This window comes from Siphateles boraxobius, unplaced genomic scaffold (genome assembly GCF_051911475.1).
Source record: "Siphateles boraxobius isolate OS27281-9 unplaced genomic scaffold, OSU_SipBor_1 25, whole genome shotgun sequence".
Lineage (NCBI taxonomy): Eukaryota > Metazoa > Chordata > Actinopteri > Cypriniformes > Leuciscidae > Siphateles > Siphateles boraxobius.
In genome coordinates, this window is record NW_027508866.1 from 27518785 (window position 1) to 27539254 (window position 20470).

At 39.7% G+C, this 20470-nt stretch overlaps 1 protein-coding gene across 2 annotated transcripts in view; it reads right to left on the reverse strand.

Moving 5' to 3' along the window:
• Window positions 1-1613: 1613 nt before the first annotated feature.
• The window catches only part of prrc1 (proline-rich coiled-coil 1), a 62884-nt gene continuing 44027 nt past the window's right edge, over window positions 1614-20470 (reverse strand). For both annotated transcript variants that reach the window (XM_077243442.1, XM_077243443.1), the window contains 6 exons: window positions 9574-9716; window positions 9392-9494; window positions 8033-8196; window positions 7670-7773; window positions 5285-5387; window positions 1614-2801 (listed from right to left, as the gene is read on the reverse strand). In XM_077243442.1, the coding sequence (XP_077099557.1) occupies window positions 2592-2801; window positions 5285-5387; window positions 7670-7773; window positions 8033-8196; window positions 9392-9494; window positions 9574-9716 (827 nt within the window). In that variant the 3' untranslated portion in view covers window positions 1614-2591. The remainder of the gene's footprint in view (window positions 2802-5284; window positions 5388-7669; window positions 7774-8032; window positions 8197-9391; window positions 9495-9573; window positions 9717-20470) is intronic.

Consider the following 20470-nt stretch of genomic DNA (forward strand, 5'->3'; position numbering starts at 1 on the left):
TAGGCAAGATGAAATTAAGGTGAATTAAATGTTTCAAAGTTCATCAAAGAGAGAGATTTAACTTTTGCAAGGTGTCGTAAATGGAAAAAACATGATTTAACCACAGCATTAATTTGTTCATCAAACTTAAGTCTGGAATCAAATCAAATCGAAATGCCTTAGTTTTTCGTACATGGAGTAACATAAGAAGTTAGGTTGCTGAGATCCAAGTTACAGGTGCATATGAATCACTTGGTCCAAACAGTACCACCTCTGTTTATTCTCATTAAAGGCCTCAAAGTTTTGGGTTAGCCATAGTTTCAGTTCCTCTAAGCAAGCTAGCAATGCCGATGTGGAGTGTTTATCGTTACGTTTTAATGGAATTTGATTAATAAATCAAATAACACCCAATATTTATGAAAATTGCAACCCATGGACAGCATGTACAAGGAAAACAAAGTTGGGCCTGGGGAACATCACAGGAGGGATGTGCTGCTGATGATGTTTGTTGTCCAATATAAGCTCAAAAACTAAAAAAGGACTGTAATTGAGCGAGCTCCACCTTTTCCAGATTTTTTTAAGGGAAAGGAGATTAGATTTTGGTCTGAAATTGGTCACATCACATTCAGGTTTCTTCAGTAATGGAGTAACTGAAGCATGTTTTAGGCAGTAAGGAACTGTGCCATTGCTCAAACAGAAGATCAGGCCCTAGTGTCAACAATTTCCTAAAGAAAGCGTGGAGGAAAAATATGAATGTGATTTAAGTAGACCAAAAATTTTACATAATAACTTTACAGAAGAGAAATTAGGTGCAGATATTTATTTATTTAATGTTTGACCTGGTGTTTAAAGTTTTCAAGCAGGTATTGCTAAACTGACTGATAAACACATCTGCATTAGAGTTTCCTGGCGATGACACATCCACTGCATTGTAAGCAGTAGCAAAATCCTCACAGACTGCATGAGAAATGAGCATGCTGAGAAAAGCTGAGAGTCCATGAGATTAAAAAACTCCTTGGATAACCGCTTGCTGGGACAGCAAATGTGAATATTATAATCACCCAACAGTAAAATTTGTAATGCATTGATACAACATTCCCCAAAATGTCCGCAAATTCATTAAAAAAAAGCAGTATTTAACTGTGAGGGTCAGTAAACAACTGCAAACAGCCCTGGATTGGTCAAGTCCATTAAAAACCCTCACAGTTGTTAGTGATGTAGCTCTTGGTCTCTGGTAGGCTAGGTTGCTGATCTCAGATCTGTTTGGTTGTGTCATTTAGTTAACATATTTAGTTCATATTTCTTTGGGTTATAGTTCGACTGGCATTGATCATCATGACTGACATATTTGAAATAGCTCATTCAACCACCAGTCAGTGTTACTAATAATCAAACAACTGAAATACAGGAACAATGAGTAATTTCTGCCCTGCTATTGTCATGAAATGTGATTCTGCATATTAAACTGTAATACGATAGATAAGAATTACACAGCTCACATTAACAAATGAGCTTTACAATAAAGTGGAAAACAAAATTCCCTTTATATATGCTTAAAATTTGACTTATGGCCACAGAGAAAAATAGAACATGGCTGATGATATTTCTATAGGCACCAAAAACACAACAGAACATGAGGCTTTACAAAAATGTTTTACTCGTCTGCTGGTCAAAGGCACGTTTGTAAAATGGCATAAAACAAAATCATCCACAGTTTTTCTAGAGAAATATTACAAACATTTAAAGGCAGTTCTAGATTCTCCATCAATTCTTTGGGTCCATGTGCTAGACATCAGAGGTTATGCTCAGGTCAGTGTGTGTGTGTTCCTGTGTCGCTCTGAGCAAACCATCCTGCTGCATATCATCGCTCACTGCAGAATATCACAGCACATTGATTTAAGATTGTTTTATGTAACAACATCTATAGTAACTGGTTTATTTATATGTGCAGCAGAGCTAGAGATCGGATTTCATCAAACCGCAGTAATCACCGACATGGACCAAGTTGTGAAAGAAACAAACATGCAGACATACACAATATTGTAACAATGTTTGAAGATGATGATTAGGACGAAAAGAAAATGCTATACAATAAGATCCAAAACCGTGACATCAAAATTATGTATTGACAATGTTATGAATGGTTCAATTTAAAAACCTCAAATGTACAACAAATGTAAACACAAGCGTTAAGCATCTGGTTGACAGAATCATCTTTTCCTTTACGAGATGAGATTTAATCATTTTAAAAGAGACGGACCCTTTGTAGGAACACATGCATTCTGGTCATGATAACAAGGGTTTTCATTTCCATTGTACAGACCGGGACAACATCATTTATTCATATCACACTCAAGTATAATCAAGGGCACAATATTCAATTGAATCAATAATTTAAAAGTGAGACATTAATTTCTCTGCCCTGTAGCTGGTTTATTTCAGACCTGATGCAGAAACACAGCTGATGGAAAGGTTCTCTCTCTCTGGGTATTGAGTCAGTTCAGCCTTGTGATGGGACATGACCGTAGAACACAGGACACCAACAGATGGAAAGGTGATTCCTGTGCTGTTCCGGAAATCTGTGGTCCGTGTGACGCGACGGCATCTGATGTTCACACTGTCCTGGAGGGCAAACGCAGCTTGTACATGCCAGCCAGAGCCCTGGCAGCAGAGTAGATCATCTGCCGGCGGGACGTCCCGGTGAAGGCCTGGTGCCAGTCTGTGCGGCTCACGTTGGGCACACTTCTCTCCAGAACTTCCCCCACCGTCACTAGCAGACCGGACCAGCGCAGGTTATAGTCAGGAGGAGTCAGGGACTGTGCCTGAAGGAGAACAGCGCGCGCGCGCACACACACACACACACACACACACACACACACACACACACACACACACACACACACACACACACACACACACACACACACACACACACACACACACACACACACACACACATCTGAGTGCATGTTCATGTGACAGGTAATGCGTGCAGTTTTATTTTTTTACTGCTAGAGGTCCAAAAGTTTAATAGTGTAACTTTTGTGCAATCTGTTTTCAATTGCATCATTTACTACACGGCACAAATGTTGATTTTGCAGCCAATGAGATTGCATGCTCAACAGTTAAACAGTCTGGTTCAGTGTTAGCTGTAAACTGGTCCTGCAGTGCTCTGAACACCTCCGCCTCCCCTAGCTCCACCTGTCTAGATCTGCTGCAGGATTTATGAATGCCTATACATCTGGCAGCAGCATATTTCACATGCTCACATCTAGTCTGTCAAGACCAAATACATTAACAGATGTATAATTAATCAGTTAGAGCAGGAATCAAGGTTTTGTCGTGACTACATTCCTGCAATCCACCTGTTTCTTGGAAGAGCAATTAGACAACATTTTAAGAATGTAAGACTGGAGAAACTGGAAGAACTGGAAGAGAAAACAGTTCTCTGAGAAAACAAAGGAAATTAACATTTGAAATCTCTAGCTATATAACCATCCCAGTTCGAGACCGATCACGCTTCCCGATCATTCCCTTCACCCATCTCTACCTGAATTCACCCAAAATCTATATGGTTTAATATGAACAATTATCATACAGTATTATACATGTTTGGTATCATTTGAAATGTCTCAGTGCAACTGGTACAAATATCTCATTCCCACAGAAGTAAACCAGAAAGGTAATAAGGTGTGGAGAGTTTAGAGATATCTTGTTAACTGCTGTGGGTGTGCCTCCATGTAAATCAGCTGCTGTCTTCAGTAAGTCTGGGACGGTGATAAATGCAAACTCCCACTGTGAACTGATGTTTACATTTGAAAAGAGGTTTCTTGGTCTGAGTATTTAGGGAGATGCTGAAGAGGCTCAGGGTGATCTGTAACTCAATTTAGCCCGTGATGCGGTGTGTATGCAGGCACTCCACATCATGTATTTTATAATGTCAGGTTTGCATCTTCTCTCTTTATTCCAGAGCATTTGATGTTTTGTATTTATTATCTTTAAACTGATTATGAAATTGGCATGACACATTTACCTGAAATAATAAATTTCTACATCTGATTTTATTCCGAATGACTTTGAAATTGTTTTCCCAGGTAGATTAAACGGATTTGTATGTTACCGCAAGTTTTGCATCAGATTTGTGACGACTACTATTTGGCTCTAATCCAAGTGTTTTGTGTTACGTGTTTTGCAAAGACAAGAAGTGAATTTCCATTTAATTTCATTTCATTTATTTATGTATTCTCTTTTCATGGTAATGCAACATGAAATGTCACAACAGCATTTAACAAATCCAACAAACACAACAAAAGTACATTCCATGACAAGATGAACAGGAGTAGGATGAAGAAAAAAATCTTATAAACTCCTACCCCATTCTTATAATAATTTTTTTTTTTTTTTTTTTTTTACAAATTTAGGGCAGCAAAAATTCTGCTTGACCAACCTAAATCTGGGTGTGTCTTACCTCTGTTTTAATTTAATGTTACTCTAGATAAGTGTACGTGGGAAACCTATTATAAGAAAAGTAAAGTTGGTTGACTTATATCTGTAGTAGTGGACATACCTCTACTGAAGTAAATGTTACTTTAATTTCAAGTGTATGCAATCACGGGGGCTATACCAAAGTATCTCTGATTGTGTAAGCGTAAATGCGACCGATCTCAGGTATATAGCAAATACCTCCGTTTGGTGACCGAAGCTGGTGAGCTTGTGATCGTGAGACCCGCGTTAAACAAGGCGTGAGGACCTCTGAGCGACATAGCAAACTAATATGAACGGGTAAAATATGAGTAAAGAGTTAAATAGAACAATCAAATGTATTGCTAAACTATTATATAATTGACCAATAACCAATTGGCAATCTAACCGAAATTCAAGGTCGTGATAAAATGGAGTCAGATAAAAGCTTAAATGGAATTAAATTACTTTGCCACGCGGAAAGACAGTAACACGCAGAGACCTTCACCCGTTCTATCGGATGCCGCCTTTGGACCGATCTAGACGGGCTTACAAGATGATGAGGAGCTATTTGTTTTTTTAAGCTGCTTTTTTATGAAACGCATTTCCTTTTATGAATTATGATACAGCTTGGTTCGTTGGTTGGTGGGGTCTCCAAAGTTTGATTTCAATCAGGCTGAAACCACCTCATTCAGGTGAGAACTAATAAGAATATGGCTAAAACGAACTAAGAGAGAAAACGTGCCAATCTCCAAAAAAAAAAACGCTCAAAATAAGTCAGGTGTGAAGAACAACCTCAGACCCCAGTGATTGGCATCCCTCTGAACAGCAGAAATGGTTTTACCTGCTGTACGTGCTGCAGGGCCACCGGTGTAGCCTGAGTAAATGTCTCAATGTGAATCCCATTCCCAGGATCATCCAAGATCAGACAGCCGATGTCAAACCACCTGATGGAGACAGTACGAACACAGACGCTCAGTTTCCCCCGCTCATTATGAATGTCTTTTGACATGAAACATGTGATAGATGAAAAGGAAGCAAAACTGAAGCTTTTGCTTCCTTTAACCTTTTCCAGGTACATTTGGAAAACTGTCTGTAAAACTGGTCCAATCAACACGCTTCATTAGCAAAACAAGGCATCACAATATGAGGCAGTCATTGACAATGTCCTCACTGACTGAATTCACGAGGAATTCTGTCATCATAAAGTGCAGAAATGAAATCTCATCACACCCCTAGACATTACATCCTGTTTTTGGTTCATATAGATGTCTTTGGTTCATGTTGCGTTCATATCGAAGTTAAACAGTTGAACCGCACCAGAGTTTGTTTGGAAGCAGACAGAGACCCCTGAAAAGAATTTTAATGCAACCAATTCTGCTAAGTGTGAACGCTTCATTTCCAGTGTAGACATTGATTATAATGAGGGGTTTTGCCAGAGTGCATGTTGCATAACTTGCGGTAGACTAAAGATGGGGAATGTTCCTTGTTTGCTTTCTCTACATAAAATTATTCCCAGTTTGAATAATTGTTTTGTTTTTCATGCTAGACAACCAGTGTGAAGTCTTGTTTTTTTAATATACTGAACAAAATTATAAACGCAACACTTTTGTTTTGGGCCCCATTTTTCATGAGCTGAATTCAAAGATCTAAGACTTTTACTATGTGCGCAAAATGCCTATTTCTCTCAAATATTGTACACAAATCTGTGTTAGTGAGCACTTCTCCTTTGCCGAGATAATCCATCCATCCTCACAGGTGTGGCATATCAAGATGCTGATTAGACAGCATGATTATTGCACAGGTGTGCCTTAGGCTGGCCACATTAAAAGGCCACTCGAAAATGTGCAGTTTTATTAAACAGCACAATGCCACAGATGTCGCAATTTTTGAAGGAGCATGCAATTGGTATGCTGACTGCAAGAATGTCCACCAGAGCTATTGCCCGTGAATTGAATGTTCATTTCTCTACCACAAGCCGTCTCCAAAAGGCGCTTCAGAGAATTTGGCAGTACATCCAACCGGCCTCCCAAACGCAGACCACGTGTAACCACACCAGCCCAGGACCTCCACATCCAGCATCTTCACCTCCAAGATCGTCTGGGACCAGCCACCCGGACAGCTGCTGCAACAATCAGTTTGCATAACCACAGAATTTCTGCACAAACTGTCAGAAACCGTCTCAGGGAAGCTCATCTGCATGCCCGTCGTCCTCAACAGGTTTCGACCTGACTGTAGTTCGTCGTCGTAACCGACTTGAGTGGGCAAATGCTCACATTCGATGATGTCTGGCACTTTGGAGAGGTGTTCTCTTCACGGATGATCCCGGTTTTCACTGTACAGGCCAGATGGCAGACAGTGTTTGTGGCATTGAGTGGGTGAGCGGTTTGCTGATTTCAACGTTGTGGATATGGTGGTGGTGTGGTTATGGTATAGACAGGCGTATGTTATGGAGAACGAACACTGGTGCATTTTATAAGATACCGTGACGAGATCCTGAGGCCCATTGTTGTGCCATTCATCCACGACCATCACCTCATGTTGCAGCATGATAATGCACAGCCCCATGTTGCAAGGATCTGTACACAATTCCTGGAAGCTGAAAACATCCCAGTTCTTGCATGGCCAGCATACACACCGGACATGTCACCCATTTAGCATGTTTGGGATGCTCTGGATCAGCATATACGACAGTGTGTTCCAGGTCCTGCCAATATCCAGCAACTTCGCACAGCCATCGAGTGGACCAACATTACACAGGCCACAATCTACAACCTGATCAACTCTATGCGAAGGAGATGTGTTGCACTGTGTGAGGCAAATGGTGGTTACACCAGATACTGACTGGTTCTCGGACCCCCCCGGAAATTGTATTTTGCTTTGAAACAATCTGTATTGTAAGAAGCGCTATATAAATAAATGTGACTTGACAATATCAGGAGCAACAATTGAAAATTTCAGCCCTACCATTTAGTGAGATTTTGTTTAAGCAGGCTGTTTACATCATGTGTTAATACATGTATGCCACCTTTGAGTAACATTAAACAGTCTGTGAAATAAACATGCCAAGTCAGGTGCAGCTTATGTTACACCTTTGCAGTGTACAGATTTATTTTGTTGATGTTGACCAGATGTTTTTGGTAACAGCCTAAAGTATTATGGCTGAAGTATTTGGTTAAATGCAAGATCCTTTTGGTGTTTTTGTCTTAACAGGATGAACTGTTCTTACTTGTCTGGAAAGAGTTCAGCTATGAAGTTCTCCACCGATACTACGGGCTGCTTCTCATGAATGACAGCTGCGCGACGCAGACTGTCAATGCGCTCCTGAGCTCCCTACACACACACACACGCGCACACACACACACACACACACACACACACACACACACACACACACACACACACACACACACACACACACACACACACACACACACACACACACACACACACACACACACACACACAAAACCTTCAGGTCAGTTCAGAAGTCAGCTGATTTTATGTTTCCTGTAAAATTAAAGATCTAAAAAATGATTTGTTTTCATGAATGTAACTGGATGATGGGAACATGAAGCAGGGGCGAGTTCACCTTGACCCCTGCGGCGTATCCCACCGGCTGCGGGGCGATGTTGGACTGACCCGCTTCTCCCGTCACCATGGCCAAACCAAACACCTCCTGGAAGGCGTCGCGGACCGCTGCCACCTTTACTTCCTTATCTGACGTCACAACGATGTCCACGTCTCCTCCAGACTCTGAGACACACAACAATCAAAAATTACATAATCACATGAAGTTTTTTCCCTCCATCAAACCGAGCATTTCTGAGGAAGCCAAGTATCGGTTCCAACGGGATTTCCATTAAAGTGCGGTTCGGTGCACATTTCTCAGCAGTTAGCTAAACGTACTGTATGAAACAATTTTAGTGATGTGACTGACATCTAGAAATACATATAAAATATGAAACCTAGAGTTTCATATTGCTTGAATACGACGTCATGTGATGAGGTGTTGTGATGATTTGTGGGTAAAGAGGACAAAATAAAATCACTGATCTGAATGGAACTGAAATAGTCAATTATTCAGAAACAAAATAAACCCTACTTGCGCATTAAAGGGGCTATTTGTAAAATTCAGAAACCCGTGTTATTAGCGACACCGGTGGCAATTGAGTGAACTGCAGCCAGCGACTTATTGCACTTGTGCACAAGTAATGCACAAGAGACTGATCGTTATTCAAGGCATCGATACACTCACAGAGAAGGTCTTTTCCGCTCTTCGCTTAGAAGTAAAAAGTTGGAAATACCTTTACAGCGATATACTGTTATAACGAACATGCTGACACTGTCCACACTGCTGAGAGCGACGTTTAGATGAATATGAAAATATGTGCTGTGTGCTTTCCTCAACAACAAAGTAAAAACCACAAAAATGACAGCAGAGGGAAAACAGCAGTTCAGAAAGCATCTGATCATAGCGATCGATGAGGATATCTGCTCCAGCTCTGCGATTCACAAGCATCATGTCAACAGACGAGGTCATTAAAATTACTCTGTTATGATAGTTTGATTATAAAGTATACTTGAGACTACAGACTATATAGATCTGGCTATGTGAGACTAGTTTGAATTAATTGTGCATTATCCTTAACATCAGCTTGCAGTTCATGTGTCCCTGAACTGAAGAGAGGCTCTGAGGAGCTTAAACGTCACATCCTTTAGATTTTCCCGGCAAATCTGGCCCGAGTCCTTCACATAATAATCAGTCTACATACTTTCATACACAACCTAGGAACCCGGGGAAGGTCTCATTAAAAACGGTTCACACATTGGCAATACAAAAAGCAATTAATACATGAAAATTCTTACATATAGCCCCTTTAATGAACTGAAAAACTAAAACTAAGCAAAATACAATGTATTGTTCTGCAGTGCTGGACACAGTACTCACTGATGTAAGGTGCCATCCCAGGGTCCAGTGTGGTTATCATGGACTCGACAGAGTGTTTGGTTTTATCCAGGACAGTCTTGACCATCGGGTTCCCAGCTACACCCTGCGAATACAACACAACTGCATCAGGACGCACAGAGAAACGACAGCACGGCATTATGGCCTCACTGTGTGTCCAGTACCTTGATGAAGCCCCATAATCCACCAGGTGCATTGCCGTCCGGAGTCACTCGGGGATCTTCAGTGTCCTCAGGAAACGTGATGGGCGAGCTCACGTCTAACCCTCCAGACACCGGCTGCTGCATCATGGGATTGGTAACAATCCCTACAAAACACAACTACATCAGCACTATATGATACTGAGAGTATGATATTTATTCCCTGTCATGACTGAACTTAAGTAACAAGAGATGTGTCCGAAATCCCCCATGATCCCCTTATATAGTGCACTGTTTTATAGTAGTGGCCGAAACCATAGTGGCAATTCTCTAGTGCACTTGTTAAATCCTAAAATGCACCGTAATAAGTAGTGTACAACCCATAAATAATGCACTGTTAAGGTCTTGTTAAATGAAATATCACGATGCACCAGAGAGTCCTATTTCAGTGTCTGAATTCACTCACTCATTTTTGTTCACTCTTTTCTCACGACTATATGACAGTGTAAAGTGAACAAGGAGAAGGGGATCTTCCTTTGATCACTCTCAGATGCAGCCTGACCTGCTGTCAATGCAATAGTTTTTACTGTTGGTGCCAATCATTTGGTCTCATTCACAAATAATTTTGTGGATTATTCATATTCACAGTGACTTCTTAAGAAATTCAAACTAATTCGAGCATATTGCATACGCATCACTGATCTATATAGAATGACTGGATAGCTCATGACGTCATAAACAGTGAAGCCACCACGCCGCCATATTGGTATTCCCTAGTGAGCTCACGCGTTCTATTGAATCAATAGGAAATTGTATGATTTGACTGAGGAAACATTGCCTAAGGAGACATCATTTTAAAATCTAAAGTCTCCCTGTACATTCTTACAACGCAAACACCCTAAGCATTTAAATGGATATAAAGTCGAAAATTTTTCCTGCTTATTAAAAATTGCTTTGATACTGGAGAGAGGAGCGTGGACAGTGTCTGTCTAGGCTAGCAGGTGGCAGTAATGACGTGTTTTATTTTGTGATTTGCCCTTTGAGTGAAGAAGAAGCTAGTCGGACTCGGCCTTCACTGAAGAGCTATCTTAACAGGTAAGAAAAACAGTCGGTGCATAAAGATGATGATTCTATTAATTAAATTGTGAATGCTAAAGTCCTATATTTTTGTGAATTGGGGAATAATCAGGTGAATATTGTTTCGTGGCCACGAATAAATAATACCTCAGCACGTTTAACTAATTTGTTCCGTCGTTTTATTATATTGTGGCCACGTTGTAATTCGTTAAATCAAAATGAGGGAGGGAATAAGTTCAACGTGTCCACGATTTATTAAAACGAGGGAACAAATAAGTCATCGTAACAACGAATTATTATATTGTAATAAAAGAATTATGATTATTAGAATACCTAAATTACTTTGCTTGTAAAAAAGTTTTTGCCTCAGTCAGTTGAAGGGATGGTAAAATGTATGGCAATGCAGATACTTTTCCTAACATTACAGTAGAACGGTTGTAAAACTGCAGTGCTTTATATAGTAGTGACATTTGATACAGACATTTACTTAGACTCACTTGTTTTTGACCTTTTATAAATAATTATTTTTAAATGGATATAGCTACATTTAAAAAACGAGAGAGAGAGAGATACATGGTCAATGTTTAAAATTAGAGGTTTAATTGTTTTTAATCTTCAGTGAATTCATGCCGGCAAGATTACTGGAAATTGAAGCAGTTCTAATCTTTTTTTGTGATCAATTATTTATGTTCTTACAATCATTATTTACACATTGGAGAGGAAACATCTTCACAAGAGAGAAATAGACGGATTATATCATCATTAAAAATATAACAGAGGCACAAAATGTTGCTTATTCTGATGCCAGTTTCTCTTCTCCTCCCCATATCCTACCTAGCCCAAACCCACCCTCCAGCCCTTAACTAGATTCACTCAAGGTATTGAACAGAAAAGTAAAAAAAAAAAAAATGAAAACTCACACACACACACATACACCTCTCAACCCTTTCCCATTGCCACCGACCATCCTTCCTCCATCATTATAATATCGACAAAGATCCACATAACATCATAGAACACAGAGGACGACATTGGACAGTGAAAATATCAGGCGCAACCTGACTTCTTCCTTCATATTATAGAATCCACAAAGGTCAATACAATATTCCAATTAATAATTACAGAGCAGAACTGAACATTACATATGGTATACATTAGTTGCAAATTCTTAAAAAAAAATTTAAAAAAAAAAGTCTGACCTTATCTACATCATTTCATTTATTTTCTCTAGTAGCTCTGACCAAGAGTTAATATTAGCGGTTTTGGCATAATGTAAACGTGCTGTAGAGAGCTCTAATCAAGCAATTTCCCGGTAAGAAGAAAGCCATTTACTCATTAACAACATATGTGGTGGTTTTCAGCGACAAACTATCAACTGTCAAACCTGTCAAAAGACGCCTATTGTTAATAGTTAGCTTTAAAGACGACGTATCATTGAGCAGAAACAAGCATGGTGAAAAAGGAATGGTTCCTTTAATAATACTAGACATGATGAATGAAACACTATGCCAAAATCTATTGAACTCTGGACACTGCCACACCATATGGTAAAAGGTAGCAATGGTATTAGCTGGAGAAAAATCACAAAATGGGTTGTCTCTAAGTTTCATTTGCTGTAATCTTCGCGGGGTTAAGTAGGACCTATGGATTAATCTATAATGTATCGTTTGATGGTCAGGGTTTCTAGATGATAAAGAAATGTTTGACCAAACCAATCTGGGTTCTGGGATATGTTGATATCTGTCTTCCAGAGTCTGATAAATGATAAAGGTTTATATGAAGCTGTAGTTATAAACGTATATAACTCTGAGACAATACCTTTAATTTTACCCTTAGTGTCAAAAATTACATTAAGGGGATGATTCCCCAACTCAATACCCCAAGGAACGCCCTGAGTGCGCATTGCTGTGCGTAACTGTAAATTTTAAAAAAAAAGTGCCCGGTAAATTATAAGCTCTCTCTAGGTCATGGAATCCACGAAGACCCTGTTCCCCTATGATATCCTTAAGGACACAGATCCCTCTGTTGCTCCACTAAGGGAACATAATTGGTTTCTTCTCAATTAAAAGTGAGTGATTATTGAAGATAGGGGATTGAGCGAAAAAAGTGTTTGGAATTTTGTCAAATCGGTGGACTTTATGCCATACCGTGAAAAAATAAGAGATTATTGGCCCAAAATCGCTTTAACTGTACTATGGGGTATATTAGAAAGTACCAGGCTAGACAGGTGTAGGATTACACATTTTATTTAAATGTTTAATTGAGCTTCCAATACAATAGTATAGAAACTGAGAAAGTTTAGTAGACTGAATTTAGATATCAGAGTATCAGCACGAGATTCATTGCCAGTCCTGTTCTCTCTGTTGTAAGTTAAATTGGTCAGAGCACTGAGACTATCACCTTTTGTCTTTATGCGCTGCCTGGCCATTAAGATAATGTGAAGGTATCGGTGAAGAGTAGGGCTGATTGAATTAGGATATTTACATTACACTGTTATGCTGATTGGATTAGGATTGGTAACACTCTCAGTCTAGGGCACGTTCCTCATTTGCATGCTTTTGTTTCAGAGAAGTCTCCACCTATATGTAATCCCTCCCCCTTGAAATGTATATAAACTACAATGTAAAGTTCCCTTAGTTAGACGATGTTGGAATGACTGCAGCTACCGACAAGCAATAAAGAACTTCTGCTTGGAAAACTCCCACATCTCCTGGTCTGAGCTTCTAACTTTTCTACAAAGAAAAAGATCACTACAGATGGTGCCGTGAGCCGGATAGAATTAACTTCACCTGAATCCAGATTGGAATTCAAGTTCAAAGATCTGACTGCATTCCAGAGAGAATCTTACCTGAAATCAGAACTGAAATCTCCACTCAACAAAGACTTAGTTCCAGAACTGAAATCTCCACTCAACAAAGACTGAGTTCCAGAACTGAAATCTCCACTCAACAAAGACTGAGTTCCAGAACTGAAATCTCCACTCAACAAAGACTGAGTTCCAGAAGTGAATCCTGAAACTTCAAAGCTTAACAAAGAACAAACTTTTTTGACTGAGTTCCAGAACTGAATCCTGAAACTTCAAAGCTCAACAAAGAACAAACTTTTTTTGACTGAGTTCCAGACGGAATCCTTTCCGTATAAACAACGATTTGGTGAGTTTCACTCTATTCAAAGAACCACTGAAGACCAGTACAAATATCTGCGCCATCAGAGAACAGTTATCAGACAGCTGCAATGTCTGGCTAACAAAGTTACCCTTTAAAAGTTTATTTTAAAGATGAAAGTATAGCCTCTACGTTGCTAGAGAAGGCATCCTCTAAAGTTAGGGAAGCTTAACATTACGTGTTAATATTGGTGAACCTCTGTTCAAACAGGGATGTGTTTATCCTTTAAAAGTTAGGAAGGTGAAAGATCCTTTGCATTTCCTTTTAGAGAAGATTAGCGTAACATGCTAATATTTTGTGTGTTACCCTTTGCTCTGGGCAAGGAAGGTTAACTGTGTTATCGAGTGTAGCCTCTTTTGATCAGAGAAGATTTAGTGTTTTTGTTTGTTTTATCCTCTAAAAGTTAAGAAGGTGAAAGATCCTTTGGTGAGGTGAAATTTTTCTTTTAGGGAAGATTAGCGTAACATGCTAATAGTTTGTGGTATGTTGGTAACAAGGAAGTTTAACAAGATTTGATCTGTGTTAACAAGTATACCCTCTGTTGGTCAGAGAAGTTTATTTTTTGATTGTGTGGTAACAAAATAAATCCACAAAATGGTTAGAAGAAATGCTAGGCTAGTTCCATCAACTGAGAAAAATGGACTAGCTAGCCCTTTATGGACAGACAGTGAGTTCAAGTCATTGTTAGGAGAGAAAATTGATTCCATAGTGACTGAGTCAGTTAGATTGGATTTGACAAAGAAATTTGGTATTGATCCAGACAAAGTTTGGTCTATTGAAGAATGCAAGAAGGTGTTAGGTGCATGTATCAGAAAGAAAAACATGAAAGGCATAATCTGTTGCCATAGAGAATATAGCTTATCCATTGCACAAGAACAAACTAGGTGTATTGATAAGTTAAATGAACAAAACAAACAATTGCAGACTCAAGTGTCCTGTTTCAAGACAAAGGTGAGCCATAATCAGGCCTCAACCAAATGTGACTCTGAAGACCAACAGTCAGATGAAAGCTATCCTGATTTACAGTCTTTCTGTAGACTAGAAAACACTAGAAATTCTGGTTTGATAAATAAAGATGTAAATGCATTTGAAGTGTGTGGAGCAAGACAAAAGGCTCAGACTAGGGAAAAAGGGATTGACTCTGTTCAATCTGTAACCCTCATACTGCAGCTACAAGCAGTCAAATTATCTTTAGGTCCTAAAGAAATCGAGAGAATCGCTGAAAATTTGCCATCAGTGCAAAGAAATTTTTCTGAGTTTAGGAGAGAATTGTCCAGAAAGATGCGTCTCTACGATATGTCTCTAGCTGAAGTCACCCAGCTAATATCACAGATCTTGACTGAGTCAGAATTCAGTGATTTTGAAAATGCTGTAAACTATTTTGAGTTTCAAAATGCCAGAAAAGATGACTTGAGAGAGGGAGTTATGAGAGTGTTAAAAAGCATTGTTGGACCAAAAGTGGACTGGTCAAAGATAACTAGTTGTGTACAGAAGAAGAATGAAACTGTTAGTCAGTACACAGAAAGATTTTGTCAGTCAGCTGCTGCATACAATGGAATAGTAGACACTTCAGAGAAGGTGTTAAATGATAATGGCCCCTTAGCTCGCACATGGTGTGATGGTCTTTTGTCAGAGCATAGAAATGCATTGCATTTCTTAAATGTCACATGGGTCACTAGAACCCTGCAAAACAACTTGGACAGTTTAGATACTTGGGAAAGAAACTCTGATGTCAAGGCAAGAGTGAAAATTGCAGCAGCATCCTTTAAGGTCAACGCAGAGAAGCAACAGAAACGCAAATGTCCTAAGAGAGAGGGCAGCAGTTGTTATTATTGTGGTAAACATGGACATTGGGGAAAAGAGTGTAGAAAAAACAAAAAGAATGTTAGAGAAACTAACAATGTAACTCAGCTTCTGCTCAGCCTGCTGGCTGCTCTGAAGCAGCCCCTCCCCTTGTCATTAAGCTCGTTGGGCAGCTGTTTTAGTTGTTAACCAGTTGGGCTGTGAGTGCTTAATTTCCCCACTAACTTACAACAGAGATAAAAGACTTCTGTTTTTGTTTAATAGAACAAAAGGAAAGTGACTATCTCAGTTTTTCCTTTGGGGGACACTGGCTAAAGTAGACTCACAGCCTTAAATGTTATTTTACAGCACAGGCCTTTCATCATTAATAGTGTTAGGTCAGACTGTAAACGTAAAAGAAAGCCCTCATGCAGTGTCCACAATAATGCCCAATATTGTCTTACAGCGTGCACCTGTCACAAATCCAACCTCATGTATGATTTCTGCTATGACTGAAGTTTTGTTAGAGGATGAAGGAGAAATTACTACTGATGAGCAGGTTATGCAGTAACGTCCATCACGGAAGTGTTAGCTTCAGGACGTCTTCCAGATCATTTTTCAGCTCAAGCTGCAGAACTAGTAGCCCTAACCAGAGCATGCACGCTAGCTTCAGGATCAGTTGCTAATATCTACACTATTTCAGATATGCTTTTGGGGTAATTCATGATTTTGGTGTCATTTGGCAAACCAAGTCAAGTCATCCTCATTTATATAGCGCTTTTAACAATGTAGATTGTTTCAAAGCAGCTTGACAGAGATAAAGATATAATTTAAGGTAACAGAGATTGGTTTGGTTTTATAGTGGCTCTTGAAAAATGTTTTTTCCAGCTAAAGTTAGTTTTGATTGATTCACTTCCATCTAAATGATAGTTTGTTATTAAATTAGGGGCCGCTAAGACGACACCGTTCTCTCTAAACAGACTTTAAACGTGAACCTGTGATAGACGCTGATGGCGTTCACATGCGCATTAAGAATTGATTCTATAGTTATGTGCGTTTGAATATATGTGCGCAGGTTTATAATTCCTTACAAACCATGCCTAAACAAACTACTTGTCTATAAATTTTGATGCAGAATTTTTATTTTATCTTATCACTTTGGGTAGGTACGCGAACCGAAAAATTCCACAACTCTTTATCTGTAGAGTGGTATAGGGATCCTCCATAGGGAGAGGCTAGTTGGCACTTCAGCACTGCATTGTCATCGGGTCCAGGCGAAAGTCCTTTGTCAGATCTGGAAACGGCCTGGATCCGGCAGGCTGCGGGAAAACTTCAGGATAAACAAAGACACTAAAATTAGCGTAGATGCCATTCTTCTTATGATGTAACGAGTACATCAGGATTTGAGGGAAGTGTTCCCAGTTCCAGACAGACCAGACAGTTTCTAACTTCTGCTGGATCCCCCATTAAGCATGCTGAATTAGTGAAAGATCTAATGTTTTCCACGAAACTTCCAAAGAAATTAGCAGTGATCAAAGTGAAAGCACATCTCACAACTAAATCTACGGAAGCTAAAGGTAATGCTCTTGCTGATATGGCAGCTAAACAGGCTTGTTTCTATGCAACTGTACAAGTTTGTTCAGGTAGTGCAGCACAGAAGAAAATTATGCCTCCTGAATCAATAATTGATCTGTACAAAGACGTTTCCTCCATTAGAACCAAAGTGGCATGGGCCACATCAAGTGATGTTGATTACAGCAGCTGCAGTATTGTGTCAGGGAAGGAAAACCTGGACTCATTGTACACACTGTAAGGTTGTTCCCCCACCTACAGGGATAGGTTAGGACACGGAACCAGTGAGGAGCCCCGGGAAGAACCCAACGCAACAGTCTACGGGTGGTTAACCCTGGGGTGAAGACTTCCCTCATAGGCCCTATCCTAGTCCATCCTTACCTCACTGTTCCTTAGGTGTCAAAGGTTTAAGAAATAGGGAAGGAGGAAAAAACAATAGCAGACTCAGAAAAGTTTACAACCCTAGTGTTTGAACAAATACTGCTCCACTGTCTTTTGTTTTTTCTTTCTTACTCTGTGCAGACACCACTTGATGACTGTCCCGAGACCCATACGCATCAACCTCCTCTCCTGCGTATGAAGCCACAACCTCCAGAAAACAACTAGACCAACTGCAAAACCAACTATAAAAAAAAAAAAAAAAAATACACAACGAAGAGACTCACATACGAAACCTTCCGTCATCCATCGACATGATCAAGATTGTCCTACTACTACACATCATGAAGATCGCACAAAGTCCGGACTCCAGAAACAACATATTCTTAGAGCTGATGAATAGGTCACAAATGCCTTGATTGCTGGAAAGAAAGTGTGCATGTCACATCCGAAGATGACTGCATTCCAGGACTCACTTGTGCACAAACATGGTGGTCAAGAACTCTTGGAGCATTAATCCCATCTTATGGTGTCATGCAAGCCCTTGATCAAGTCAGAAGCTTATCGAATTCTGTACAGAAATTGGCCAATGATACGGCTTTGGCCCTTGGTAACATCACAGACACTCTCGCTTCGCACAAGATAATGATCTTACAGAACAGAGTGGCCTTGGATTACATTCTAGCAACGCAAGGAGGAGCCTGCACCATCATCGGACCTGAGTGCTGCACCGGGTTAATGGATCCAACAGAGAACTTGAACAAAATCCAACAAGACATTCTTGATCTGTCAGCAAAATTACACCAGATGACTGAAGTTAATTTTTCATGGTTCGGAAACTTGATTGGGAAACCCTGGCTGTGGATAAAGGAAATAGCAATTGTGTTGTTGTTTGTTCTACTGGCGTACTATCTATGCGTCCACAGTATCAAGTGTTTCATTCAACATATGAATCACACCTCTCTCGAGAAAATCACAGTTCCTACCAGAAAAGACTATTACCCGTAGGGACGTCACGGACCCTAAAATTGCATGTTTAAGTGTTTAAATTTGTATTTTGTGAGAGTTATTTAGAACTCTCAAAGGGGGAAATGTAGGATTACAAATTTTATTTAAATGTTTAATTGAACTTCCAATACAATAGTATAGAAACTGAGAAAGTTTAGTAGACTGAATTTAGATATCAGAGTATCAGCAAGAGATTCATTGCCAGTCCTGTTCTCTCTATTGTAAGTTAAATTGGTCAGAGCACTGAGACTATCACCTTTTGTCTTTATGCGCTGCCTGGCCATTAAGATAATGTGAAGGTATCGGTGAAGTGTCTGGCTGATTGGATTAGGATATTAACATTACACTGTTATGCTGATTGGATTAGGATTGGTAACACTCTCAGTCTAGGGCACGTTCCTCATTTACATGCTTTTGTTTCAGAGAAGTCTCCACCTATATGTAATCCCTCCCCCTTGAAATGTATATAAACTACAATGTAAAGTTCCCTTAGTTAGACGATGTTGGAATGACAGGCAATATGGATATGTTAAATGTTCTTCAATGGGGCGCCATGACACCACAATCTCTGGATTCGTCCATATAGCCAGTGAGCGCAAAACAAAGCTCCAGGAATACCACTCAAAATTTGGCAAATTAACACCTCCTGAAGATCTAGGTCTTTGTAGAGTAGATGCTTTGATTCTGGGTTTTTTCCTATTCCATAAATAAGAACTAGTTATTGAATGTAGCTTCTTCCAGTAACCACCTGGTGGAGCTAGGGGGATCATAATACTCACAAAATTAACACGAGGCAATATGTTCATCTTAATAACTGAAATTCTACACTGAAAAGAAGTAGGGAGCATCCCCCATCTATTCAGGTCACCCTCCACATTTTTTAGAACTTTATTATAATTGTCAGCAGTTAACAAGTTGAGTGAGGGACTGATGGACCCTCCTAGATATGTAAAACTACTAACAACTGGTCTAATTGGTCTAGAAACTACTAATCTGGTCATCCAGTCCCCCCAACAACATTAAAGCTGATTTTGTCCAGTTTATCTTACAGCCTGAAATACTGCTGAAGTTCTTGAAGATTTGAAGAAGATGTGGATGGCAATTAGAAGGATTTTTTTTAACAATTAAGATGGCATCTGCATACAAAGAAATGCAGTGTAATGTGTCTTGAAGAATGACTGGTTCTAAAGCCTCCGACTGCCGTATTGTCTGGGCAACAGGTTCCAAAGATAAAGATAATAAAAGTGGAGATAGAGGGCAACCCTGATCTTGTAACTGGGAACCTAGCTTAACAGTTGCTGCCCGTTGTAACGACCGCAGAGGGGTTAGCATACAATAACTTTATCATAGATATAGAGCTATCACTAAAACCCATGACTTGGAGAACAGACCACAAGTAACACCATTCCAGCCGATCAAAAGCCTTCTCAGCATCTAAAGAAAGAATAGCATTTTCATCTTCTGAATTGGAGGCAAAATCTATAATATGAAGCAAGCGACAGACATTATCCGATGCTAGTCTAGATTTGATAAACCCAGTTTGGTCATGATGAACTAAATGGGGAATGTAGCGCTCTAAACTGGCAGAAAAGGAACCTGGGAGGTTAGTACCTCTTCACTGAATCCAGGATCTCCTCCAGTGCTGCTGTACCACCTTCTTAGTGTTGATGGGTGTTGATGGGTGAGGTAAACCCAGCCTGAGTTGAAGGTCTCCCTGACATGCTTGTAGGCCTTAGCTGAATAAAATTGCAGTGTAAGAGCAAATGACTTAAGGGCTGGGTGGTATTTTGTGTTACCACATTTGTCTCTCTTCAGGATTTCTAATGGCACACCAGGACAGTTTTCAAGCATGAATGCTCAATTATCTGACAGTATCTGAGATTGCCTTAGAGACTGAATGATATTCTGTAAGTTTTACTTTTTTGTGCTTCTCTTGTTGT